Source organism: Festucalex cinctus, chromosome 7 (assembly GCF_051991245.1).
Source record: "Festucalex cinctus isolate MCC-2025b chromosome 7, RoL_Fcin_1.0, whole genome shotgun sequence".
Lineage (NCBI taxonomy): Eukaryota > Metazoa > Chordata > Actinopteri > Syngnathiformes > Syngnathidae > Festucalex > Festucalex cinctus.
This window is the reverse complement of record NC_135417.1, coordinates 5,023,890-5,049,927: the sequence shown is the minus strand read 5'-3', so window position 1 is coordinate 5,049,927 and position 26,038 is coordinate 5,023,890. Positions and strand designations below refer to the sequence as shown.

General features: G+C 43.5%; 2 protein-coding genes and 1 long non-coding RNA gene across 10 annotated transcripts; 1 reads left to right on the top strand and 2 right to left on the bottom strand.

The window, feature by feature from the left end:
- Positions 1-339: 339 nt before the first annotated feature.
- On the bottom strand, positions 340-21,587 carry arid1aa (AT-rich interaction domain 1Aa). 8 transcript variants are annotated; one of them, XM_077526010.1, is made up of 20 exons: positions 20,365-21,587; positions 16,613-16,828; positions 15,823-16,386; positions 15,624-15,728; positions 14,238-14,478; positions 13,873-13,962; positions 13,616-13,786; positions 11,960-12,260; positions 10,912-11,057; positions 10,749-10,834; positions 10,455-10,664; positions 10,168-10,372; positions 9,901-10,054; positions 8,588-8,757; positions 8,300-8,492; positions 7,650-7,775; positions 5,640-5,736; positions 4,623-5,463; positions 3,492-3,622; positions 340-3,413 (listed from the first exon to the last, which is right to left on the bottom strand). In XM_077526010.1, exons 1-20 carry the CDS (start codon positions 21,271-21,273, stop codon positions 1,584-1,586), a joined length of 6,786 nt encoding a protein of 2,261 aa, XP_077382136.1. In that variant the 5' UTR covers positions 21,274-21,587; the 3' UTR covers positions 340-1,583. The 8 variants fall into 8 exon arrangements, with proteins under 8 accessions (XP_077382136.1, XP_077382137.1, XP_077382139.1 ...); XM_077526011.1 differs by having other exon boundaries at positions 8,588-8,754; XM_077526013.1 differs by having other exon boundaries at positions 9,901-10,036.
- LOC144021831 (uncharacterized) lies at positions 19,622-23,079 on the top strand. Its single transcript, XR_013284190.1, has 2 exons — positions 19,622-19,937; positions 22,895-23,079. It is a non-coding gene; the product is annotated as an uncharacterized LOC144021831 (long non-coding RNA).
- Positions 23,019-25,806, bottom strand: gpn2 (GPN-loop GTPase 2). The gene is made up of 5 exons (XM_077526018.1): positions 24,977-25,806; positions 24,745-24,901; positions 24,071-24,231; positions 23,407-23,537; positions 23,019-23,227 (listed from the first exon to the last, which is right to left on the bottom strand). Exons 1-5 carry the CDS (start codon positions 25,394-25,396, stop codon positions 23,155-23,157), a joined length of 942 nt encoding a protein of 313 aa, XP_077382144.1. The 5' UTR covers positions 25,397-25,806; the 3' UTR covers positions 23,019-23,154.
- Between the last annotated feature and the right edge of the window lie 232 nt (positions 25,807-26,038).

Genomic DNA, 26,038 nt, shown 5'->3' with positions numbered 1-26,038 from the left:
TTAGCATTTGCCTTTTATTGGTTTGCAGCAAATAACAATTCTAAGTTAATATATAACCCAAACACTGTGACAAGTGACATTTAACTTGTTTGCAGATTACTAAATTTGAATAATTTATTACATAATTTTGTGTTTCGGTAGATTGCAAACAGTCTATCTTCGGAGGAAAATCTGTCTATTCTATTGCAAAGACTGCTGCTGCCATTTTAAACGTTTTCAGATTTGTACACAACTTAAAAGATTTTGACCTTTAATAACTTCTGCATTAACACAATGTGGATAAAAATCATTATTCAAAAAGAAGGAATAAAAGGGAAGACAAGACATGAAACAGCATAGGAAGATTTAATGTACATTTATTCTTACCACGTGGAACATATAGTATAAAGATTTCATACTGAATAAATGATATTCATTGAGCCAAAAAAAGGGAAAAGGGGGAATTTACATGTCTTAGCTACATAGTCTGAAATACAAATATGAAGAATCCATGACTGAAGAAAAATTGTCAAATGTGTACTTCATCTAGTTTGTGTTGTACCAGGAAACAACAGGTCGGAGCTGTCTGTTGCACTACAGAGCTGTGGGGAGACCAGAGGAGTGGGTCTAATCAGCAGGAAGTGGAGGTTTGCTGTCAGCCTCCATCCCTCACCAATAATATGCGTGAGAATAGTGACACAGACAGACACAGAAAGAAGTGTAATGTACAACATTATATATATACACCACAGCAAAGCTGTATTTGAAGTTGAAAACCAGTCCTAAGAGGTGATTTCTTTTCATAAGGGTATTCATACAATCAAGGGATAAGAGGAGGTAAGGGTGTTCTTGATACTTTGGGGAAGAAAGCCATTTTCTGTTTAACACCAAACTATAATGACCTCCAAACTCTAGTTGCGCTGCATCGTCCGCTTCCGTGTGAAACGGAACGCTGTCACTCAAGAGCAGTACGGTACAGAAAATGTCCTACAATCTACTGCACACTGCACAGGCCTCCCCGGTGAAGGTGTCTATCGACAGCGTTTGGCTGCCGGTCGGGCTGACTGGTGATAATCCAACTACAGCAACTAGAACCAGTAGGCCACTTTTGTCAGTCTGCTTCACCTCCGACCCCCAACCAGTTACAGACTCATTGTGCCCTCCAGAAGAGAGCTTAGGGCACACTGCGTCTCCCAAACTCACTGTAAACGAGACAGCAACTTTGGTTACAGTTTTTGTTTTTCAGCTATTTATTTATTTATTTATTTATTTATCTTTATTAAAAAGTATTTCTCCGCGCCCTTCCCAAGTGCAGAACCGTTTCCCAACTGTGGCGGCGCCCTGCTCTCCAGTTGGCATTTATTTCGCACGTAGTGTCACTTGGTGTGGCTTCTCTCTGTTATGTAATCCAGCACAGCTCTGCGACGACAGTCTCGGAGCAAGGATGCCCTGGGGAGGGCTCAGAAAATGGAATCTGAAGGTTTTCATAAATAAGAGTCACTTTTTAAATGTTCCTTGCCCTGTTACACACAAGCCAGGATAGCGAGGAAGAAGGGGGGGTAGGGCCCCCCTCCCAGAAGAGGAGCCACGGCTCCCTACAGCTGTCAGGACTGGCCAATCAAAAAGAGTACATCACAGATAACATGAGAGACCAGCGAGTTCATGAGGGGAGACACGGAAAGGTCAAGGAGCCGGGACTCGTGTAGTGTGAACTCCGAGTGGTTCTCATCCACCTTGGCTAACGCATGCAGCGCCCTGGCAGCCCGCCTCATCATGTCCGGGCTGGTGGGCTCGAAGTGCATCCCCTGCAGGTGCACAAAAGAACTCTGGCTCTGCTGGAACTGGGTGGCCGCCAGACTATCCTCCAGGAAGCCCAGCAAGTTGCCCACACTGCCTTTCTGGACGGCGATGGCCCGGGCTGCCATGGCGTCGCCCTGGGCCAGGTTGGCCAGCAGGACCACCGCCATCTCCCTGCAGACGGCCACCTTCCGCTCCCCGACCAGCCGCACCAGATTCCCGTAGAGCTTCTCCAATCGGGCGAACGGCGGTGTGGCCAGGATGAGGTCCACGTTGTTGTCTTGGATGCTTAGCTTGCTCAGCGTCTCCAGGACCAGTCTCTGCGGGGACAAAGCGCTGTGCGGACCCAAGGTGGGGAAGGGGTCCTGGGCTTCCGCCGAAGGGCAGACCGCCCAGTGGAGAAGGCCATCCAGCAGGGGCAGGCAGATGCTCTCGGGGTAGACGGACAAGTCGAGCTGTCCGGAGATGTTCGCCAAAGTGACCAGCGTGTTTTCCCTCAGGAGCTCCAAGCAGTCCCACCACCATTCGTCCCTCTGGCCCGTCCCCTCTTCTGTGTCCTCGTCTTTCTCGTAGGTGAGCGGCGCCTGTTTGCGTTCGGGGTGCCGGTGGTGAAGCAGTATGAGGCGCCCCAGTAGCAGCAGCAGCCCCGGATGTTTGGACATCTCGTGGTCATTTCCCGGAACAAAAGAGAGGCTGCGGATGATATTGGAGATGCAAACGCAGCGGCGGGCTAATGAATCCTGCCAGTTCGCGAGCGAGACGAGCGGCCCCTCATCTTTGCTGTGAGGCTCATCCTCCAGGATGGCATTGACCTGATGTGTTAAAACGCCGACGACAGACAGAACGGTTCTGTTGTTCTCTTGGTGACTTTGCTCAGCCGTTTTGGCCTCCGATTTGGTCTCCTCCTCGTTAGTGAGGGCGGGGCTGTCCTCCGAGACGGCGGCTTTCCCTGAGGAGGATGACTCCTTGGACCCATCTTTATCCTCATTCTTTTTGTCCTCCTCTGTTGGCAAGCTATAATCAAGGAATTCTTCACGGATTCGCCTTTTCAGCACACTTTGGGGCACGGGTTTTCGCTGTCGGCGGTCCAAGAAGTCTTTGCGGGGTTCGAAGTGGGTCTGAATGTGCTCCGTTGAGTCTCCTCCCCCGGCACTCCAGTGGAGCAGTCCACTGTCAAACTCCTGCAGTCTGCCGTGATGGTTGGTCTGCGCAGAAACAAACGGATCTCTCTTTCGTACCACCTTGATAGGAAACTTATCAAACTTGCTGCCCTGCTTGGGTCTGTCCTGGGCCGAAGACGGCAATGAGTCAGTTTGGTCGGATGAAGATCCCTTGCATGGTCTGTCCTCGTCCCCTCCTCGTGACTCGGAACATTCCCTGTGCTCGTCCTCCTGTTTTATATGAGGTGGCCTTTCGCCGTCTTGTTCCTCCTCATCCTCGTCCTCGTCATCCTCCAGATTGATGTCTTCTGCATGTGGTTCCTCTTCTTCTATGCCATCCACCAGTTCTTTCAAGGCATCAGGATCAAGCAGCGTCCTCTGGCCGGGGTCCCCCACCTCGTATTCCCTCAGAATGCCAAAGATCTCAATGAGGCAACGTCTGAAATACTCCACCACCAACTCGAGCAGGCCAGGCAACTAATGGGAAAGACGTATAATAAAATATTAGACATAATCACTTGTGCCATAAGTATGACAAATCATAAAAAGTCTTACCGTATTGAGATCAAATGTAGAAATACTGCCATCGTCATAGAGAAGAATGTTGATTGTATCTAAAGCCCAGGTGCTTTCAGCTAATAGACCAGACTTTAATGACATCATGACTCTCCAGGCTTCTGGGGTTCCTAAGTATTAAAACAAAAATACATAAATGCTATAACACTCTGAGATTCATTCATCAGGGTGCTGGACTTTGGGCAGAGGGCTAGCAATCATTCACACATTCCAATTTGTGAATCTCATTAACTTAAGGAAAGTCAACCCAAAACATTTTACAATACATTGTTATTGTATATGACACAATTAGTAGAAATGCTCCATTCTGATTAATATTGCATTTATGGAATAAGAACTAAAGAGGAAGTCAACCCCCCCAAAAAATTCTTGACCACTATGTTCTACGGTATTCTGGTTAATATTGCATTCGTGAAATATGAGCTAAGCAGCAAAATCCAGCAATTTTTTATTTTTTTTTAAATCAGTATCAGAAGGCAGCCATTTTGCCACTTTCTGTCTACTGAAAATGACATCACAGTTGCTCAGGTCTCGGGTAACAACCAATCGCAACCCAGCTTCAGAAGACAGGTAATATAAATCCGAATGTCATGTTTAGACTAGTGAGGTCACATATAAAATTATTATCAAGAAATGTAAATGTTTCAGGTTTACTTCCCCTTCAAGTAGCAAAATCCACCTGCTTTTATACATCTGAGTGGGCGGCCATTTTGCCACTTGCTGTCAACTGAAAATGACACCACAGTTGCTCATGGTGACAACCAGTCACGGCTCACCTTACAAACATCACATGACTAAACTCAGAAACAAGCTGAGCCGTGATTGGTCGTTACCCGAGGAACTGTGATGTCATTTTTAGTCGACAGCACGTGGCAAAATGGACGTCCCGAGATGCATAAAAACAGGTGGATTTTGCTGCTTAATTCTTATTCCACAAACACAATTAATTACAATATCGTATTTAAGACGAGCGGGACTGGATAGAACACATTATTGAAGATAATTTCTTTTGTGTTGACTTCCCTTTCAACTTAACATGTATTTATAAGATAAAGTCCCACACGCAGAGAGAACGCATGCAAACTGCACACAGAGAAACAACCTTCTTACCGATATCTTTCATGGTGAGTCTGCGGCGAGGTTTCAGAACAGGATGGGAAGCTTCGACAGAGCCCATGGGGAAAGGCATGTCTCGTCTTATTAAAGGTGACTGCGCTGCAGAGGGCACTATATGTGAGGCAGGCACAGGAGGGCCGGCCTTCTGCATTTTCATCACTCCGTGCATGTAGGGGGATTTACTTGGCGATGTCCTACTCTCCATAGGGCGGGGCATGGAGGCTGGGCTGGATACTTGTGGAATGTGGTTCTGCACGCCCTGGGGGGGCTGGTAGTTGGACTGCACAGAACGAGGCATGGGTTGACCCGGCCCCGCAGGGCCATAGGGCGGCTGCCGTGGGCCCATCTGACCGCCCCACTGGCCGTCGTGGTTCATGCGCTGTTCTGACGACATCATCTCTTCAGAGCGGTTCATGCCAGGGTACCCCGGACCCTGGGGCGGGCCCCCGGGACCGCCTTGCCTGCCATGGTAGTTCTGATAGTTCATATCTCGCGGCCCCTGCCAAATGCCCCCTTGAGGGCCTTCTGGGCCTGACTGCATCATCTGAGGGGGCATGGCGGGCTGAGAATTGGGCCCGGTGGCTCCCTGCATCCGTTCACGGCCGAAGGGAAATGGAAACTGATTGCCCGGGCCAGGGGGACGGCGGTCAGAGCCCGGGTAAGGTCCGCTGCCACTGTATTGATTGTACGGCTCTTGCTGTCCCGAAGAGGGTGCCGGGACGCCGCCTTGCTGTTGTTGCTGTGGGGGTGGTTGCCCCCCTGGGAAAGGCCCGCTGTACTCGGACTCGTGACGTTTTGAAGGAGGGTAGCCTCCTTCCACAGGACGCTTATAGCCCTACACATGGAAGGAGACGAGTGAGACTTGACACAATTCTTATACAAATTGAGCATTTATGGAGTCACACATACAACCTAGCTTTTCATTTTTAAAAGTGTTATAAATACGCACAATAAGGTTTGATTTCAGTGTTGTGAGAGATGTATGTTTGCACAGCATAGTTCAATTGTTACCTGCTGTTGATGTGGGTACATTCCAGACTGCTGATTAGGGTAGGAGCCAGTAGGGGGCGTTCCCTGTCCAGGATACTGATTACCATAGGAATCATGTCTGCAAAATGTTACATTGCAACATCAGATTGGTCATGAAAATATCAAATATTGACAAATAAAAAATAATTAGTATGATGCAGTCAAATGCTAGTTCAAAGTATACACAGTCTTTTTTTTTTTTTTTAAACCCTTCAGCCCCATAGAGGGTCCCAGTGGACATGACATACTGTGTCTAAACCTATAAAACACAAAATTTGGATGATGTCAACACTTCTGGTTCATGATTGGATATTAACTAACCAATCACAATCACATTGATTTGCATGATGATCATGTAAGAAATGTTGCATATAAGCTTGGTAAGTTTACGACACGTTACAGCCTCATTATCATGGCGTCCACTATAACAACTAAACATGAGATAACCCCAAAAACATATTTCCATGATGTTATGTGGGAATAAGTCAAAATCAGCACCAAAAAAAAGTAAGAAAGAAAAAAAAGACAATAAGAAATTTTGCAAACAGAAAAAATGTGGGTCTAAAGGGGCTATGACAAAAGGTTTCTTTTAACTTGATTTTACCCAACGTTTGTGTAATCTTATTACCTTTCAAAGGTAATAATGCGCATCGCTCACAGAGTGATGCGGCCAAACAACTGAACTGGACAAATCCGGGGAAAAAAAAGTCGGCTATTGAGACGCACCCACTAGGCAATTGGCCCTCGAACATACACCGATTTGCTGCAATGGAAAAACTTACAATCCTGATTTTCTTATCAGAAATGTTTTGGGAGACAGATATACTGTATGCACTGTATTTCTTTTAATTGAACCACAAACAACCTGGCGCAATTGTCAAAGCTCAATCAGATTGTCCTCGCCACTGTAGCTATAACATGACAATACTGTTAAGAGCCTCATTTACTGACTGCAGTTCTTCCGTGAAAGACTCTCCATACTTCGCTTTTTTTTGGCTACAGGTACATATGAAATTCAAAATGTCAACAGGTCATTCCATCTCCGACATTGCGATGCCATGCACCTGCAACACAAATCTGCATCGCAGCAAAACTGGTGGCAAACATTTGGGCCACTCATGAAAACAAGCTACAGAAATCTGCACACCGTGTGACCGTTTAGTCCTGTTGAGCAGCGTTGCTGCTTAAGCGACACCATATGCACCGCTATCATCATGTCACACGCTTGGTGACTCTGGCATGCGAATGACTAAAACTTAAGTACGGATCGCTTACATGCCAAACAAGAGTGTAAAAAATGTTTGTTTACATTGACAATTCCTAGCTAGGCAGATTTTCTTAGATACCATAACTATGGCACTGATAGTTATCAAGGGGTAGGTTTTCCAAGGGAATTGATACCGGTTAGAACGTTTGATAGTAAGCTGGTCATTTTCTCCTCAAAAAATAAGTGTATTTACCATCTCTAGCACAGGGAGACGCTGTGCATTCATTGGACAAAGCTCACATGCTCTAGGAGTGGGTCGATCAAAAACAAGTTCCCTCATGTCCCACATTATTATTATTACTTAAAAATAAAAAAAATAAAAAACATTTCTCCAAATGTTCACTTATTTCTACAGCCTTTACATCATTTTTTTTAATCAGTCCTCATGATTTCTTTTTTCATTTTACCCAGATTATCTGGTAAAGCAGATGAATAATGAGTGCCACACAAAGCAACAACAGTTTCTTTGACTTGACAGTGATATGCCCCTTTCCACAAAAATACAACTCTACTGTTAGATTATTACTTTTCCCAAAAGTATACACTTCTCCTAAAATTTCCACTTTACTTTTGGGGGAGTATGATTTTTTTTTTTTCCCCAGTGTGGCCACAGCCACATATTCCTTTGTATGGATCAGACCAAAGCTAAGGATGAATTTGGGATAAATATAGTATTCAAAATTCAAATGTATTGCATTAGAGATAAAGAGGTTCTGTTAACCAACCGGGGTTGCTGTGGTGGGAAGCGATTTGGCGAATACATCCCAGTGTCGGCATTGGCAGGCATCATAGAGTTTGGCTGAGGAGCACCAGATCCCATGTTGCCTTCTGGACCCATTCCTGGCTCAGATCTGGGAAAGAACATAATCACCATTAAACACTGGAATTTAAAAAATAAAAAATAATAATAATTGTTGTTGCTGTTGTTGTTATTATTATAAATTCTGTTTAGTCCAAAAGGAACTTACATAATTATAGTGTTTCTATTTTTTGTTCTTAATATTTTTCAATGCTTAAACATTACCTTGTTTTGTACCAAAAAATAATCGTTTGAATAATCATGATTTTAATTATTGCCAAAATAATCATGATTATTATTTCTTCCATAATCCAGCAGCCCTAAAACACCATTCTATTTTGTTAATTAAAATCTATAGTTGGGGGAAAAAAAGATGTGCACATTTTATCAAAGCAGTATAATGACTCAAGGGGTAATTAAAACAAATGAGTGGAAAGAAAGAAAATCCCTTTGTCAATTTAAGATGGCGTATTAATTACATATCTTTCCCTGACCCACAAAGGAAATTAGCCTCTAGTTATCATTAAGTGGATTTAATGACCTTTAAAATTCTAAATAGCATTCAGTTTTTCTTACCTCCTATCATAGCCTGGTCCATAAGGATACTGTTGTCTAGGCCCCATTGGCATCGTGCCCATGGCCCCGGGTGGTCCTCGGTTGAATGGTGGCTGCTGCGGCTGCTGCTGCTGCTGCTGTTGTGGCGGTGTCTGCTGCTGGTCGCCCACCCCGCTGTTCGGGCCCTGGTTAGCAGGAAGAAACTGCTCCCCGACTGAAGATGTATTCGCAAATAAAACCAGTTTAGTGCAAATTAACCGAGCAGTTGTAATTAGGGAAGCATTTTATGACCTATTGAATGTGTCCCACCTTTCCTCATGTTGCTAAAAGGGTCCTTGTTGGGTTCGTAGGGGCCCATGCGCCCTTGCATGTCTGGGGTGCTCATGCCAGACTGATAGGCAGAGTTGGGTGTCAAGTTTTTACGTGGGTAAGCAGGGTCGCTTCCTTCAGAAAAGGGGTCCTGGACGTTAACACTGCTTCTAAGAGGGGGGTGGGCAAAGATGATGGAAATACATTTATCAATATCAATATTAACTTGAAGTAGTCATGTCGTGATATGAAATTTTGCTTGGTGATAAATTGCCCCAGAAATTATTGTAATAAACGATAATATTGCGGTTGGCATATAATTTTTCAACGATTATAATGATAATGGTATAATAGATGAATCGAAACAATTCCCACACATGAGCAGTTGCATTCTGCTTTGATATGAGTTCCATTTTTCCGCATTATTTTTGGATATAAAACTATTTCACATAAAATGTTCTCATCTTTTGGATGGAAAAAACTTGACACACTTGACAGTGGCTAGGTATGGCTCCATGCTATGAGCTACTAAGTTAGCCAGCATGAGTTAGCAGTCACGTTAGCATTATTTTGGAACGTTATAGCCGTTGGATTCATGTTAAGTTGTAACTATAATTGACTTTTTTTTTTTTTTTTTTTACCTTTCACAGTGAATCCACCTCCTGTCTGTCCCATGTGTTTGTGCTGTGTGTCACGAAAGGGAGACAAGATTCATAATTTGTCACTTTTTTGTTCATGAACTAAAATGTCCATAGATTTTAGTCCAGTTTTTATTAAGTGAAGGACTTTTCCTCTCTTCTTCATTAGTTGACGAAAATGCATGCTGATTTAGTCACAGTTATTGTTTGATAGTTTTAGTCTGGTGAAAAATGTGTTGACGAAATTATTTTGTTTAGTTTTTGTTGACGTAATTAACACTAATCTGCCTTAAATGTTTTTTTTTTCTTGTTCCAAAACCTTGTTTCTAAAACTCAAAATTTTATGAAAAACATGCGTACCCATGTTGCTTTTTCGGCAGGCTTCGAACCACAATGAATAAAAACAACACTGTGGTGCGCTGCTAGCAATAATGCTACATGGCTATTAGCAGCGCTACTCGCGGCTCACAAATGAAAAAGAGAACTGCATGTGCTTATGAAGACCCGATGGGACACATGCGAATGAAAATGTTTAAACCGCTTTTAAAAGCCGGGTGGCGGCATGGGTTCGCTTCCCCGCTCGGGAGACCATGTTTGTGTGTGAGCGTGAGTGAGTGAATAGAAAGGGGGGAAACAAAACTTGAAGCTTTCTAATAACGTTAATGAGAAAATCACCTGGAACCAGGCGGCAATGGGGGCATCTGGCTATGAGGAGTGGAGGCTGGGGTTGGAGGTTTCAAATCTCCGCCCTCAGCCATGGAGCTGCTGGTCGACTGGGGGGTCTGAGGGCCCTGCAGAGAACCCGACCCAGCTGTGGAGCAGAGGGACGCTTCAGTTTGAAAGTAGAGAGAGCAGACAGACATGGCGCATCAATTACATGACATGGAAATACAAGGCAATTGCTTTGTTTTCAGGTAGAAAATGCATGAGCGGAGCTCAAACCTGGCGAAGGGGGCTGGACCTTTGCCGTTTGGTTCTTCTTGTTATCCGTAAAAATCTCAGGAGGAGGGTCTTCGCCACGCTCGATTTTACACTCAAAGGCGTACAAACACTGGATGTACTGTTTTTTCAGCGAGCTGGCAGCACTGCTGGATGTACCCACGTTCAAGGATGTGGCTAAATCTCGCCATTTCTTGTTTTTATTCACCTGAGAAACACACAACAATGTGTTATAATCCGACAAAAAATCCGCAGGAATGACATTCAGACTGATACACACTCAGCATTACCTGTGCCATGCCTCCGATTTCTTTTACCGATATATACAGCCGGAAGAGGTCAAGGGGTTTGCGTCCCACGGCAGGCAGGTTGGTCATGCCCATAGCCTTCTCCTCAATGAAAGACAAATAACGATCCACCCACATCTTTCTTTCGGGTTCTGGTCCCAACTCATATAGACGCGTTATAGCTTCATTGGTCGTCGTTGAGGAATTTGATTTCTGTTTCGGTGGAAAGAAGTGGAAACCCTGCTTATTGCTTTTGTTTTTAAAAACACTATTAAACAAACGCAATCGTGAGTTTACCTTTGATTTGGATTCTGGCTTGGGCGTTCCACTTCCATCTACTTTGTTATTCATTTTATTGTTCATCTCTGGACTGGGAGCCATACCTAGACACATTTAGGTTGAAATAAATTCATCGCATGGCTTTTAAGTAGTCCAAGTGCAGTCAATCTGTGAAATTTACCACTCGAGTTGTTGGCCATGTTTGGCCCCATGGGGTAGGGGGATCCACCTTGGGTGTTCATCATTCCGGGCATGTTGTTCATAGGAGGACCATAAGGTGGGCCAGAGCCCATCATGCCTGGAGGCATGTTAGGATAACCAGACATCCTGGATGTGGAAGAATTCAAATTCAATTCAATTCACATTTTTATTCCACTCTTTAAAGTAAAAGAAATGAAAGGGGAGAGAAAGAAGAAAATCCTCTTAATTTTGTACTTTCCCTTGTTTATAAATTTGATTTGTATTTTGACTGGTAAAATTTCATGCATTTTATACATTTTAAGGTGGTTAACTCATTTGCTCCCAAAAACATATAAATACGTTCTATTTGTCCCAAAGACGTATTTACATTTTTTTATTTTTTTTTATTTTATGGTAGAGCATACAGAAGGCTTTGATGCAGCCTCCCAACTCCAAAGAGTGGTTGAAGAAATGGTAGCTATTACACAAACGGCCAGCAGATGGGAGCAGAGATCAACCAGGGCCATATTGGGGAGGGGGAGAAAAAAAAAAAAAAAAAAAAAAAAAAAAAGCTAAATTACTCACAATTCTAAATAGATTTGTGAATAATGATGAAACTTAGCTATATTCTAATGCTAATTGCTGCACAATGGAAACAGGCAGAAATACACTTTTTTTTTTCCTGGCGAAAGAAGAATATTTCTTTTGGTAGGTTCCATGTTTTTATAGCAATAGAGCACAATATTCTGTAGGCCTTGCAAAATCAGTTAAAATCCAATAAAACAGCCCTAAGTGAAGGGGATTGCTTCTGTGAAAATGGCTGGGACAGAATAAGTTAAACTCCTTCAATTCATTAAATTTTAAAGTTTTTAGTTGTATAAATAATGTTTTAGTGTGGTCTCTGTATCCACAACCGCAAATGACACGAATAGCACGTTTCCGTAAAAGAAAGATGGGTTCAGCGTAGGTTTTGGTTGCACACCCCCAGACTTCAATCTGAGTGTCTAGTAATGGAATAATTATTGAAAGTAAATAAGTCATCAACCAACCTGTTGTGTAACGAGTTCGAGGCGGGGTGTTGCATGGCTGCAGGATCCTGGGGTTTTCTGTTCATGCCAGGAGGGGGGCACATAGCTGAGCTAACCTGGGATGGCATGTTGCCCATGTTAGGGCCCATGTTGGGACCCATGCCGGGGCCATAAGGACGCGCTCCCATTTGATTTGGGGGCATCCTTCCTGGGGGCATGCCGGTATACGATTGTCCCCCACCTTGACCTGACATTGGACCCATGCCCGTCCCAGGGTAATTGGCATTGGGCATGTTCCCATAGCCAGGTTGGCGAGGATAACCTGAAGAACATTTGACAAAATCAATCAGAAATCATTGGAACAAAATCTGTGTTTGAAAATTAAAGTTACAAATAATTATTTTTTGCTTTGTGAGGCCCACTTTTTTTCTCTACACTGCGCTAGCAGTGAGAGCTACGTTCCCCGAGCAACAAGCCTTCGTCACAGTCTGAGCTCTACTGACAGGAGGCTCTGCTACGTCAGCTGACTTTCTGCTTCACAGCTATTAATAGCAGCAACAGAGTTAGAGGGAGGGAGCAGCGATAGCTTGCTATGCTCTGCCTGTGTGCTGGAGGGATGGAGCCAATGGGTTTTTCAAAAGAGAAATGGCCACATAGAAACTTCAAAATGCTACTTAATTATGTCAGGACAAACATATTTAATTTGTATGAACAACCAACATGATAACTAAGGTTAATTGCCTCTAGTGCTGTCACTTTCAAATATTTTTAGATTAATCGACTAATCAGATTCATTTTAATTTTGCATTGAAGTGTATTACAAAAGATTTTTTTCCTTGATTAATGTTTAGTAACTGCTGATTGGTGTTTATTTCATACTTAATATTCGTATAGTGATTAAAAAAAATGGGGATTGATGTCCTATTGTTACCGGTTCGGTCATTGTTTTCCAAAGTAAAAATAGATGTTTGCAAATGTCTTATTTTGATTAAACACAGAAGATAATCCTTCTTTTAAGAAGGATTATCGAAATCAGCAAACAATTACTGTTGATACGCTAAAATCAAAGCATTTGGACAATTTTAAATTAAAAAATAGCTCCAAATGATTATTCAATTATTAAAATTGTTTTTGATTAATTTGATAATTGATTACCTGTTGATTAATCGATTATAGGGCTGGGCAATAAATCAAATTAATTTGATTAATGACCATTTTAAAAGTCAAACCATTGAAAATTTGCTAAATCAAGAAATCGAGTTTGTTGTTTTTATGTTCCGTTACATCCAAGTGTTATTGTGATTTGGAATTTTGCATAAGTCTTGGATGATAAATTATTATTTTCTGAACATTTTGAACAGGATTTATTTTTGAATAAATGAGACCTTTAAATTTAGGAGGTTTATCCGATTATAATTTTAATGAATGAATGACTGGGGAGGGAATCAAGAGTTTATTTTTTGGTCTTATCGCCCAGCCCTAATCGATTAATTATGACAGCTCTAGGTGCCTATGTTTAAAAAAAAAAAAAAGAAAAAAAAAAAGAAAGAGAGAGTGAGAGAGTGAGAGAGTGAGAGAGAGAGAGAGAGAGAGAGAGAGAGAGAGAGAGAGAGAGAGAGAGAGAGAGAGAGAGAGAGAGAGAGAGAGAGAGAGAGAGAGAGAGAGTCAGAAACACACCCTGGGGCCCATATTGTCCCCCTTGTTGTCCATATCCACTCATGGAGTTATTTTGTTGATATGGACCCATCCCAGGATGCATTTGTCCCCCTGAGGACTGGCGTGGTGACAACGCAGAAGCTGACTGTGGGGAACCATAAGGGGGCATCTGAGGGTTTCTCTGCACAAACCCTAAAGTGGTGTGAAAGAAGAGACGGCGGGGCTGGTTCAGAATAAGTGAAAGTAAACACAATGAGACTCCATGATACACAGTGTACCTCGGTCCGGAGCCAGAGGAGACTGGCTCATGGCAGGGTGAAGGCTACCATCTGACTGCACGCTTGATGGTCTTGGAGGCATCTGGTTGCCTGGAAAATAATATCGGAGTTAGGTCAGCAAGCCTTTAAACAAAATTAATATCATGACTTGGTTAATTATTAATGTGACTGAAAGTTGAGCTACAACAACCTGGCAAAATGTGAAAGGAAAAAAAAAAAAAACTACATCCATGTACTTTAAACCATATCTACATTTACTACAAAGTTTTTCTAATTTACAAGAAAACACACACACACAAAAAAAAAAACAGACAAAAAAAAAAAGCATAATCCAAACATTTTTAGATCTGAAGCAAACAGCCCACCTGGCATGTTGGCAGGTGACAGCGGTCCAGCACGAGGAGTACTGGCGCTGGCCGGGGAACCGGCCGGGGAAGGCGAAGGTCCTCGGATGCCCGGCACGTGGGGAGACGTGTGAGGTGAGAAGGGCGATTGAGCCGGGTTGCTCTGCTCGCCCTGACTGCTCGAAACACCCGGCGTGCTGACTCCGGGACTCAGGGCACCGTCTGTACCAGTAGGCAGGTCGTCAATGGACCCCGACAGGTCCTGGAAGTGCGCGAGGGAAAATGAAGTTATTAGAGTACATTCTGATTACTAACCCATTCAGTCTGCCTCTTCTTAGAAACACAAGCACTGCATTCTTACACTCACCAGCCACAACTTTATGTAAAACTGTCTAATGAACTCCGATACAAGAGCTCTATTGAATTACATGCTATTATATTTTGGGGTATAGTTATGAGGAAGAAATAAAGGAAGTAAAATGTCACAAATGCAGTGTGATGCCTGTACCACCCTATAATGTAATAATTTCCTGAAAATGTAATAACGCCTGAAAATGTAATAGAATTTACACTTAATCCAATAATGTAATATAAAATTACTTTCAAGAATATATTACATTATAGGGTGCCACATGTCCCATTAGTATAACACTAAAATTCTAATTCTGGGGTTTCAGTATCTTGGCTCAAAGATACTTTGGTTACAATAGCACGGGATCAAACCCACAACCTCTGGGTTGCAAGACAACCACTCTACCACTGATCCATGCCGTTCAGAAAAATGACAGGTACATTTAACTGTGAACTTTAGCACTCCCAGAAGTCTTTGCGGCTGAGCACTTCCAAACAAGTGGGCGGAGCTTACTTTGGGCTCTGCAGAGTTGGCGGAACAATAAATAAATCAATTCAGAATAACTCAACTCTGTCAAATAACTCCAACAATGACCTCCATAACGCAATCTGTCAGTTTTGAGGGGAAAAAAAAAAAGGACCTGAAAATGTAATAAATTTTAAACAATATAATCGGTTAAAAAAATTATTAGAATATCAGTCAGAATTTTTTTTTTTTACATTGGTGAAATTATTACATGATTGGGTTTTACTAATTTTTTTGATTGAGTCAAGTGCAAATTTTATTTTTTCAGTTCCAGCCATTAATACATTTTCAGGACATTATAACATTGTCGGCTACTAATTTGCATGTCTGCATCTTTTGAGTGGCCAAATGCGAAGGATGTTATCAAGGTTTGAAGGGGAAAATCTCTCATGTAATATTTACTACATGCCATAAACTAATGAATTGGGAATAATAGTTTAAGAACACACACACAGGAGCAAAATATTGTTTACAGGGGAACAGCACAAGAGAAATGAGTGGAGGAAAAAAATTGTAGCACTGATGCATACATGACTGACCGGAAGGCTGGAGGGACGACCCTGACTGTCCTCTGGAGCACCTTTTTGCTGCGAAGATGGTGGAGCACTGGACTGAAATGAGTCTTGGGGAAGCTCCTAAAAAAAAAAAAAAAAAAAATGTAAAAATGACATCACATTCTCTGATGTACACGTTTGTGAACTAAACAAAGATTACCACAATGATCCTCACCTGCTGCTGCGCAGGAGGAAAGCGTTGATAAGGTGACTGATGTGCTTGCTGCTGCTGAGGGTTCTGCGGGTATGCTCCAGACTGGCCCTGCGAGTGCTGGGGTGTCTGTGACTGTTGCTGCTGCTGCGAGGGGGGCTGCTGAGGCGGCTGCGCGGACGCCGGGTAGTTGGTCTGTCCCTGTGATCCCGGCGGAGCCTGCGAACTCGGCTGCTGGGGCGCCTGACCGCCTTGCCCCTGCTGCTGGTACGGAGACTGGCCGGCCGGCGGGGCCGACGTTTGGGAATACGGCGGCTGGGACTGCGCGGGGCCTTGAGGCGGAACCTGGGATTGTGGGGGGATATGAGGCTGCTGATAAGGGGATCCTCCTTGGGTGTGTGGCGCCGACGGCGGCGGCTGGTGGGGTTGCCCCGGGTAAGGCGCTTGACCTCCTGGTTGTCCAGGCTGGGGCTGAGAGTAGGGGGTTTGATGCTGGCTTGGGTGGGGACCCTGACCGGGTTGACCATAATATGGGCCCTGGCCCTGTGAGGCATATCCTCCTGGTCCCTGCTGTACATAAGACCCCATCTAGCACACAAGAAACATTGTGAGCACGAGGGCTGAACGATTATGGAAATAATCTAATTGCAATTTTTTTTTTTCTCCAACAATTGCAATTGTGATATCATGTGTGATTTTTTTTTCCGTCAAACCGTGATTTTATTGCAAATGCAACTAATAGTTCAGCCCTAGTGAATGCAACTTAAAAAACAAACAAACCGTAGAACGTATGAGAATCCAAGCAAGAGTATACCTGTGGAGCATAAGGCATGCCGCCCATGCCTCCAGGAGTTCGTCCTTGCATGCCAACTGGGTATCGTTGAGGACCTGGGGGGCCATAACCCTGGCCAGGGTATCCAGGGCCCTGCTGCCCTGTGGGAGGTCCTTGCTGTGACTGCTGACTGTAGGGGCTACTGGCGCCGTATGGTTGCCCTCTCATTTTCGCCATTGGGTCCATGGAGCCAGGCGGCTGCAATTCGCAAGAATGGGAAATAAGTCAGCAAAAATATGACGTTCAGCACATTTGAGTCAGATGCATTGTTGTTGCCTTTATGAAACCAATTGGGAAATCTCACAGCACACCGCCAAACAAACTGGATGAATGGTGAAATTATGGTCTGATTTCATTTTACTCAGGAATTGTGTGAAATCTGGGCCTGTGGAACTGAACACAAATCTATTACTAGCAGGAACATGACTTATTCTGTTGTATGGATGGCAACAGGTTTATTGAACTTTCTGACATTAATTAAAGTGATACTTGACTCATTGAACCATTTTCAGCAGTGAAAAGTTCATCTTTTGTCCAGAATTCATTTGATAACTTCATTATTTTTCATGTACAATTAATACCTTTAAAAACTATTTTTTTTTTTCCTCTTGCTGTCGACTGATGATGACATCACCTGTGCTGAGGAAGTACAGTATGTAACGACCAATCATGGTTCACCTGTTTTCTGGGGTTGGTCAGCAAACAGACATGATTGGTTGTTGCCTACTTCCTCAGCACAGGTGATGTCATTTTCAGTCGACAGCAAGTAGAAAAAAAATACTTTTCAAAGATATTAATTGTATATAAAAATAATGAAGTTACCACATTAATTATTGACAAAATAGTAAATTTTTACTTTTGAAAATGGCTCAATGAGTCAAGCATTCCTTTAAGTGTTCTGCAAAAAATAAATGGACCTCAATAGTGTGCCTCAGACTGCACAGAAAAGAAATTTAATTGATAAAATATGTAAAACTAATATTTTGAAATAATTTCTAACATTTCCCCCCTGTAATTTCACTAGTAAACAATGCAGTCTGCCCAATTACAAACATTTCCCAGCTGTGCTCCTGTTTTGAGCCTTGTCCAAGTATTTTTTATCCTGGAGAATGCAGTTTGGCTCAAGATGAATGACACCAAAAATTAAGGAAGTACTTTCAAAACAAGGCGGGAATGAAAAGGGAACAAGCACAGACTTACTCAAGATCTGATAACAGTAATATTTCGATACATACTCAACTTATTTGGTTGTTTAGAATGCAACAACTCCCCTCCAAAATGGCCATCGTATTACATTACCACAAGAGAATTCCCAAATGTACTGGAGTAAAAGCCTCATCAGCTTAACAACCTTCTTTTTTTGCAAACAGTATGCCGTGCGTGACATTTTGCAGATGCCGCGTGATGAATTGAAATAAATAAAGGCAGCACATGGCTAATCTGCATAAGACAAACTCCCATGGTGGGTGAGAGATGGTGGACTGCTTTCTGATTGGCTTAAGGGAGGGGACTGGGGGGGGGAATTCTTTGCAGTCAAACTTGTGTGGCATGCCAACCAGACAGCAGCTACATGCTCACATCTTTGTAGGCGGAGCTATCCTAAAATGCATCTTGTTTTTGTTCAGCATAAACAAAGTATTTAAAAACATGTATGCAAATATATAACATACCGATATTTTATAAAATGTAATCTGTGAGACGGGAGGGACCCCTACAACACAAATAAAATTTCTAACAATACTGTTCAGATGTTCGGGGTCACTTAAGAATTGTCCTTTTTTTTTTTTTTTTTTTTAAAAGAGGACTTTTTTTTTCAGTGAAGATTCCATTGAATTAACCAGAAACATTGTTTAGTCACCACATTGTGCCCACGGGCATCAGGCAAGGGCCAAATGAGTAGCAGCAGGCCTGTCCTAAAAATAATTTACTAGTGACATTGTGATTTTCATGGAATTATGTAGATGAGATCATTTGTGGGCAAGATATACAGAAATAAAAATGCGGTGTTTTGTGTATGCTTCCTTATTGTAGAAATCATCAACATGATTTTCTTCGCATAAATGAGTTTCATAAAAAAAAAATTATTAAAGGTAATTTGATCAACTGATTCAACTCAAGCAAGTCATACAGACTGAGATTTACTTAGGGTATTTTCAAAATTGCAATAGCAAAAAGTAAAAATTAAGTTTTTCTATCAAAACCATATAATAGCTGTTTTGGTAGCTTGCTATGTTGGCTCAGGCTTTGGTTATCAAAACAATGTGTTAATAATGAACAATAAATGAACAAATACACCTGAGTTCTATGTGTTTTTGTTAGATTAGAACACTTTTTTCAATGTCAAAAATTGGTGTTCAGTTGCAATCCATACATGCGGAATATCTTGCTTCCCCTGCCTCTGTAACATGAATGTGCGGTGTTTTCTCTCCATTAAGCCCCAAGATCTCAATCAACTTTGGTTAATCATATCTTCATGTTGTGTCATCATCCGTGCAGGTTGAAAATATAGCAAGCCTGTTTTGACAAAGCCAAGATTTTAAAATCATATGTTTTTAAATGTGGGGATAATCCACTTAAGTACTGTAACAAAGTATATACACAATTTGTTAAATTGTTACATCGCCCATTGCGGCACAGAATATAAGCAATTAAAGAGATTTTGGGGGTCTTGCATATAATTAACACTTTTGAGTATGTAGTTAATAATTTAAAAACACATAGCATCAATGATTAGAGCCAGCATTTGAAATGCTTGGTGAGAAATACCAAAAGGACAGGCTAGTTTATACCTCTGGTGACCCTGAGATGATTCAACGCTGCTCTTATCAGAAACCGTTGCCTCGCATCATCACATGTAATTATAAATGGCCATGAGCTGCCGCTGAGGAGCCAATCAGATCGGAGCTAGCATGTCAACCCGAGACCAACTATCTCCTGGCTTTGACAGCACGATTTTACCTCCACAATTCAAATCCCTGTTGCACGCTGCAATCTTGCAGTAGCCTTGCAGCGACTCGCTTTATGTGGCCCGAGCCTTCTGACCGTTTACGGGCAACAACAAGCATCCCTGCCGCACTCAAGATAGGCGGTCACGTTGCAAACATTTACGTCATTTTAGTGACATGTTATAACGGCGTTTTAAGTTGGTTTTCTTTGAAGCTGGAAAAAGCAAGAGGACAGTTATCTAACAAACGAGGTTGATTCGGAGTGTACAGCATTCCTTCCGCCATAGCAACCAAATTCATACGGAAAATTAACAAGTCTAGATTCTACAAACGGCTTGAAGCAACTTTAACATCGAGTTACAGTATGTATGTCGAAATCTTGTGATCAAATCGCACAAACTGTGTATTTTGTTAACATTTAGCTCGGTGTGCGTGGCAGTGCTGAAGGGGTTGAAACGAACCGTTGCCCCTTCGATGAGGATTCGAGCTGTTCTCAAAGTCGGGCCTTCGTGCCTCGGCGAAAGTCTTCAACGTTGTATACTTTCGACGACTTCCCTCGTCATCACGCCACGCTGTCGTGCCGATTTAGAGCGCTCGAAACGACGGGAAAACGAGTGTTTTACGGGCTGCTATGAGGGGAAAACACACACACGAGAGGCAGCCATTTTAGAGTCTTAGCGAACTAGTGTAGCAGACAATGGCTGGCCTACTACGTTGTGAACTAGTTAGGAGGAGGGAATGAGACGTGGAAAAAAACGCCATGGCGTTCGTGTTGTACTGTGATTTTACCTGGCTTCTAGCTAGCTGCTGCCCGGCGCTTCCCGGGCTCATAGGCGACGGGTGATGGCTTCTTTGTTGCCAAGCCGGATTGCTGCCTCCATACTGACCGCTAGCGCCCATGTCTGCTGCTCCCTTGCTAGCTCCCTCCTGGCTAGTGTAGTCACTAGACGGGTAGCTGGAATAAGCCCGTGTGGAGCTCGGGGACGTCAGGAGCTTATTGAGCGTCGGCGTGGATGTAGGCTGCGGGTTTCCGATGTTATATCTCTGGTTATTGTAAGATCCAGCCATGGCTGTGGGTCCTCCCGATGGTGTTTGCTGCTTAGCTGGCTGCCCCCCAGCTGTCGGCGCTTGGCTACTGCGAGGCGAGTTCATAGCGTACGCCTGGCCCGGGTACGGAGTCCTGTTGGGGAACGGGCTGTAATTGTTAAACTGGTGGTTCGAAAAGTCATGCGAATTGGGTTGGTAAGGGTCCATGATGTTGCCGGACTGAACGGCCGGACCCGCAGCAGCTGCCATGCCAGGGCTTTGTTGTCCGCCATGTTGATGAAAAGGGGCCCGACCGTAGTGCTGACTGTATCCGTACGACGGTGGAGGGAAAGCGGGGTTGTGGTGGTGCACCATACCCGGGTGATTGTTTCCCTCCGGTCCAACGGTGTCATTCTGGTTATTATTGTTAGCTCTGGGCGGGTTCCCATTCCCGTTCTTCATCTCAGGCTCCCCTCCTCCTCCTGCATTTCCAGCGTCGGCGCCGTCCTGCAGATCCCCCCGGCCCGGCGATTCGCCTTCCAACCCGGGCTGCTTTTTCTCGGACTGCTTCTCCCCCGGTACCGTGTCCTCCTTGGGCTCTCGATCCGGCTTTTTGAGCTCGGAAGGCGGGCTTGTGTTCAGAGTGGCGGCGCTGGCGACCTGAGCGGCCATGATATACCCCCCACCTCTCTCCCTCTCTCGGCGAGTCAGTCACAATCAAAAGCTAGCATGGAACATGAATAATTGTTTAGAACCATTTATCCCGGTGCCGATTCATCCCCACCCGCGAACCGGACCGAATCCGGCTGCCACCCCTTGGTTCCGGTTCCGTCAGTGGGTTAGAGAGATGACTGGCGCTCCATACAATGCGTAAAAAAACGAGAGAAATTGTTGTGGGAGTTGTGTTACTGAGCCCGGGTAGAGGCAGGGAGCGAGCCCAACCAACACGAGGCTTCGTTAGATACAGCCATTTTACTGAGCCTAGCGGGGGGACGCAAAACCCGGACCGGATCGCACCCTGCAAGCAAGGATGGACCGGATTTCCGACGTCCTCATTGTCTTTTCTCGAGTAATATCGAACGCGAATATATTGCATTACACTTTACAATAACGAACAATTTATATTAATACAAGTTGTGTTCAACTATAAATAAATCACACATCATCAGCACTGTTGAAACAGTGTAAATATTCTGTTAAGTCTTCACGTTTGAATACATGCTGTCTTTCCCTTCAATTACCACATGAACGTGAATGCTTTCATGTTTTTTTTTTTTGTTTTTTTTACCGCGCTGTTTTTTTTTTGTTTTTGCTGTATTAATGCAACCCACACAGCAGAAGGAGGAAGCCTTGCAGCATTAGAGACTAGCAATGCACATTCCCTCTTTTCCCTCCCTCCTCCCCTCTGTCGATCTCTCAGTGCTGTGCAGTGTGGGGGATGGGAGCAGGCAAAGCTGCAGCTCTCTGCCTCTCTCACCCCAATAACATTGAACCAACAGTCAGCCAGACCTTATCTAGCAGCCTGGGTGAGAGGGATTGAGGGGAGGTGTTAGTGCAAGCGTGGACAGTTTCAAAAAGTATCGAAAAACAGACACTTGGTGTGTGTTTTTTTGCCTGCTTGTCCTCAGTGAAAGCAAAGACTGTGGCATCCATGAAACGCAGAGAGCAGCAGGGGAGGGGTGTGATGAGAAGTGTGTGCGTGTGCAGAAGACTACTAGCTGCTGATTAAACGGATGAAATGCACGAACATATCGAACTCCATTCTTTTCTTTTATTATTTACTATTATTAAGTGATTACAATTCCATTTGTTACTTCACAACTCTCCCTCTTTTTCATAGACACACATCTTCCTGTAGGGGGCTTAAGGGAAAAAGGGCATAAGACAGGAGGTACCAATGAGTTGATCACATGTGCAAACATCGGAACACAATTTAACATTGTGCCTGACACACCCCCTCAATGCATGGACGACTGCAGGCGAGAATAACATCTTCACCACGTTGCGGTGTCATTTCAGGAATTATTTAGCTCCACTTTAGTGACACATAAAATGTGTATGGATGATGCTTATTTTATAAGGTATATTTTATGCAAAGTGTGAGATGTTAAATGTTAAGTATTCGAAGGAGTGGGTGTTAAAATAAGATTACAACAGTAGTGGTGAAAAGAGTAAAAGGAGAGTTTGAGGGTCTTCCATCCCAAAGAGCAGACACAGGGCCAGTTGTGCAGAAACACAGATTTAATGTGGCTTCCTCTCCCCGCCTGACTTAATTTTTCTGCTCTGGCTGAAGGGAAAAGCTGGAGCAGCCCTTCGGAGAGCAGACTCCACCGTTTGGGAGCACGTCGGCTGCCACCCGCTGGAGGAAAGCGCACATGCAATCCCAAAGGACACACTTTTCTCATCAAGCATCCCAGTGCATTACATTAACATTTTATTAAAACATATTTTAATAAAACACATGTCCTTCAAATGTCATTGCTGTGTGTGTGTCTATTGCTTCCACGAAGGGGTTCGGAATTGGAGGCCAGGCATCATTCTACATTTTTTGATTCAAAGGTCCATCAATTCCTCCTCCACGGTCCTTCCGCTGGTTTCAAGGTACCGCTCCTGAACTCCAAGAGTGCTGGAGAGTCCGCTGTTAAGGCAAACGTTAACACTTAGCAGCGTTTATTAAACATTTTCCCTTACGGTCGTCATGAAACTCAAGCTCGTACGGTCTGCTTTTCAGTCCCGTAAATGGTGAAGGTTCATTAAAGCAACATGAGTCAGCACTGAGTCACCAGAGCTGCTAGAAAAGGATACGAGCCGAACTGAAAGTCTGCGCCTACGGCAGCTGACATCATGGCCTGAAGATTTCTCTCCTCCAGGTCTCCAAAGCAGCAGCCGTTGGCCTTGTCCACCGCCCGCAACACCTGCATCATACTCTCTTTGTCCTGCAGTCAGAGTGTACAATCGTCTTAACTTATAGCAACTGATGGGTGAGGAGAATGCAACTGACACATGAGTACAACGGGTCCAGCGTGAGGGTGTTACCATAGTAACCATATCTACATCAGACCCAAAGTTAAAATCAGGTTATGTCTTAAGTTACAAAACTGAGTAACAGTGGTCACCGTGGTAACCAGCACTCACAGAAAAAGCAGCATGTCATAGACATGTTGAGCACTAAACTAAATCTTCAAACAACACTTTGTGTCATTTTCATACTGAAATGTTGGACAATTTTTTACTAAGTTCATTTACATATTAAACTGTTCTATTTTATTTTTTTATTGCAGTTAGTGGGATTTTTTTGTATTTATTGAATTGTATATTCTGGCTTCAAACAAGAAAATGTCAAGACTCAATTTTCTACTATTATTTTTAAATGTAAAAAATATTGAGGCACCTGTTGTATAAAATATAAAATGAGGAAAAACATTTTCAGCAGTATATCACTAGAAATGTATGAGGGGGGGGGAAATACCTGAACATTGAGAGAGACAAACGAGACGAGGCTGTAATCTTGAATGACCTCTGCCAGCTTTTCATTTAGATGGCGAAATTTTTTGAAGAAGGGATCTGCAGCCAGGTGGTCGAGAAGATACGTCAGGTCCATAACTTCGGTGTAGAAGTCCAGGTTGAATGCTAGTGAAGAATAAAGACATTGAATGAGAAAATAGTACTATAATGGAATTAATAGCAAAACTGTTGACTCTGTAAAATTAGACAACTGCCCATGAACCCAACATTTTGTGGAAAAATATGTCCCAAAAATTACCCAAAATTTAAATGTTAAAGTGTGAGACTTCTGTGTATCTAGGCTACCAACTCATGAGATTAACTGGTTTACTTTGCCTTTGCAACACTTAAGTAAGATCAACCTCAACAATGTGTGTTAACAGATGAGGAGACGACACACCCAACGTTAAGAAACGCAGACTCACATTCAAAACAGTAAGACTCAAATGCAACCATATGACCCGTCATTAGGTAGCGTGTTTTGTTGTTTCACATTGGTCTCTCAAAATCAGCTGAGATAGCCCACATTCCGTCCTAATGGGGAAAAGAGCTATACTGTACTAAATAGATACTATTATCTTACCTCAGAGGTTTAACTGCACTGTACTTTTTATATACTGCACTCCATAACAAACCTACCGAGTTTACCATACTGCTCAATCAGATCCATCTTGGACATGATGTTGACATGAGGGAGTTCCACATGCAGCATGGTGGACAGCGAGGTGCACAGTACCGAGATGAACTTGGCTGGGTCCGCACAGTAGTGAGAGTCCACTAGGTGCACACATGTTAGCTGAACACAAAGAAAAGAACAAAAGTGACATCAACTTTCAATGCCATAAAACAACCTCTGGATGAATGAACTCACCCTGAAATTCCATTTCCCCAATTGTGAGAAGATGTTTTTCACTGAATTTTGGTGTGTGTAGAGCTCCACCTGCCCAGGGCAGTCAAACAAGAAGTAACAGTCCGGGTGCTCCTTCAGCTTGTTTTCCAACCAGTCCAGGTTGGCTTCCACATACTCCATGCAGTAGAGGAGCCCGCCATTGGGCCCCAACTTCAGCCCATCCATGACATCATCCAAAGTGACCAGCTCGGAGATATCCACGGCACAAGTGTACGGTAGTCCATCATTGGCCGGGTCCATGTTTATCACAACTACCTTGCGTCCGAGATGGGTGAGGAACTCCTGCATGGCCTGGCAGTAGGTGGTTTTACCCGAACCTGGAGGTCCGATCACCACCTGGCCGAAACGTAGGGATTGCGTCTCTCCTTTGTGCGCAGACATGTCGTAGCAGAATAGGCTACATGTGCTGCCCCGAAGAAAAAAAAAGTTACTTTTTTTAATGCACCCAATCGGGTCAGAACCAGTGATCAGGTTAAAAGTGGCATCCCTATATTTTACTGTTGAAGTATGTACCGTAAAAGCGAACGCAAAAACATCATAGCCTACGCGTGGTGGTACAAAGCGAGTCAACACACACTGTGAATAACCAGCCAAAGTCAAGAATAATCTAGATGCGTAGGAAACACTGAGAAACAACGAGGGCCGATATCGAAGTTATGATAAAAAGGGTGAAAGAGCCTAGAGTATAAAGCCAAGCGACCAGTGGCCACCTGCTGCTTTCGATTTACATTAATTGCGTACACAGCGCAGTTTAGCCGCCGTGCTAACATCCAATACATCCGGGTCACCTCAACGTAGGAGTTTCAAAATAAAAGCTTTTTAGCTAGTTGCTAAGCAAAGTTTGTTATTTTTCGCGATGTGCCCTCAGGTAAAACTCTACTGTCTACTCCAACAGTTCTCTGAAAACTGCTCGGAAGCCTGACAACTTCCTCTTTACTGTAAAATCCCTTGTGCTGGTGTGATTGTACAATTCCTGTTAAAAAAAAATAAGTGAAACATGCAATATATCATTAAAAATAATGA

What these genes read in the sequence shown, in the direction of transcription:
- arid1aa (XM_077526010.1), bottom strand. Translation starts at nt 21,273, where the DNA reads ATGGCCGCTCAGGTCGCCAGCGCCGCCACTCTGAACACAAGCCCGCCT. An exon ending in GGGACAATATGGGCCCCAGG is followed by an intron (nt 12,261 to 13,615) that starts GTGTGTTTCTGA and finishes AATGTTCTTCAG; the next exon opens with GTTATCCTCGCCAACCTGGC. An exon ending in AAATCGGAGGCATGGCACAG is followed by an intron (nt 10,373 to 10,454) that starts GTAATGCTGAGT and finishes TGTGTTTCTCAG; the next exon opens with GTGAATAAAAACAAGAAATG.
- gpn2 (XM_077526018.1), bottom strand. Translation starts at nt 25,396, where the DNA reads ATGTCTGCGCACAAAGGAGAGACGCAATCCCTACGTTTCGGCCAGGTG. An exon ending in TGGGGAAATGGAATTTCAGG is followed by an intron (nt 24,902 to 24,976) that starts GTGAGTTCATTC and finishes CTTTGTGTTCAG; the next exon opens with CTAACATGTGTGCACCTAGT. An exon ending in TTGTCTCTCTCAATGTTCAG is followed by an intron (nt 23,538 to 24,070) that starts GTATTTCCCCCC and finishes CTCTGACTGCAG; the next exon opens with GACAAAGAGAGTATGATGCA.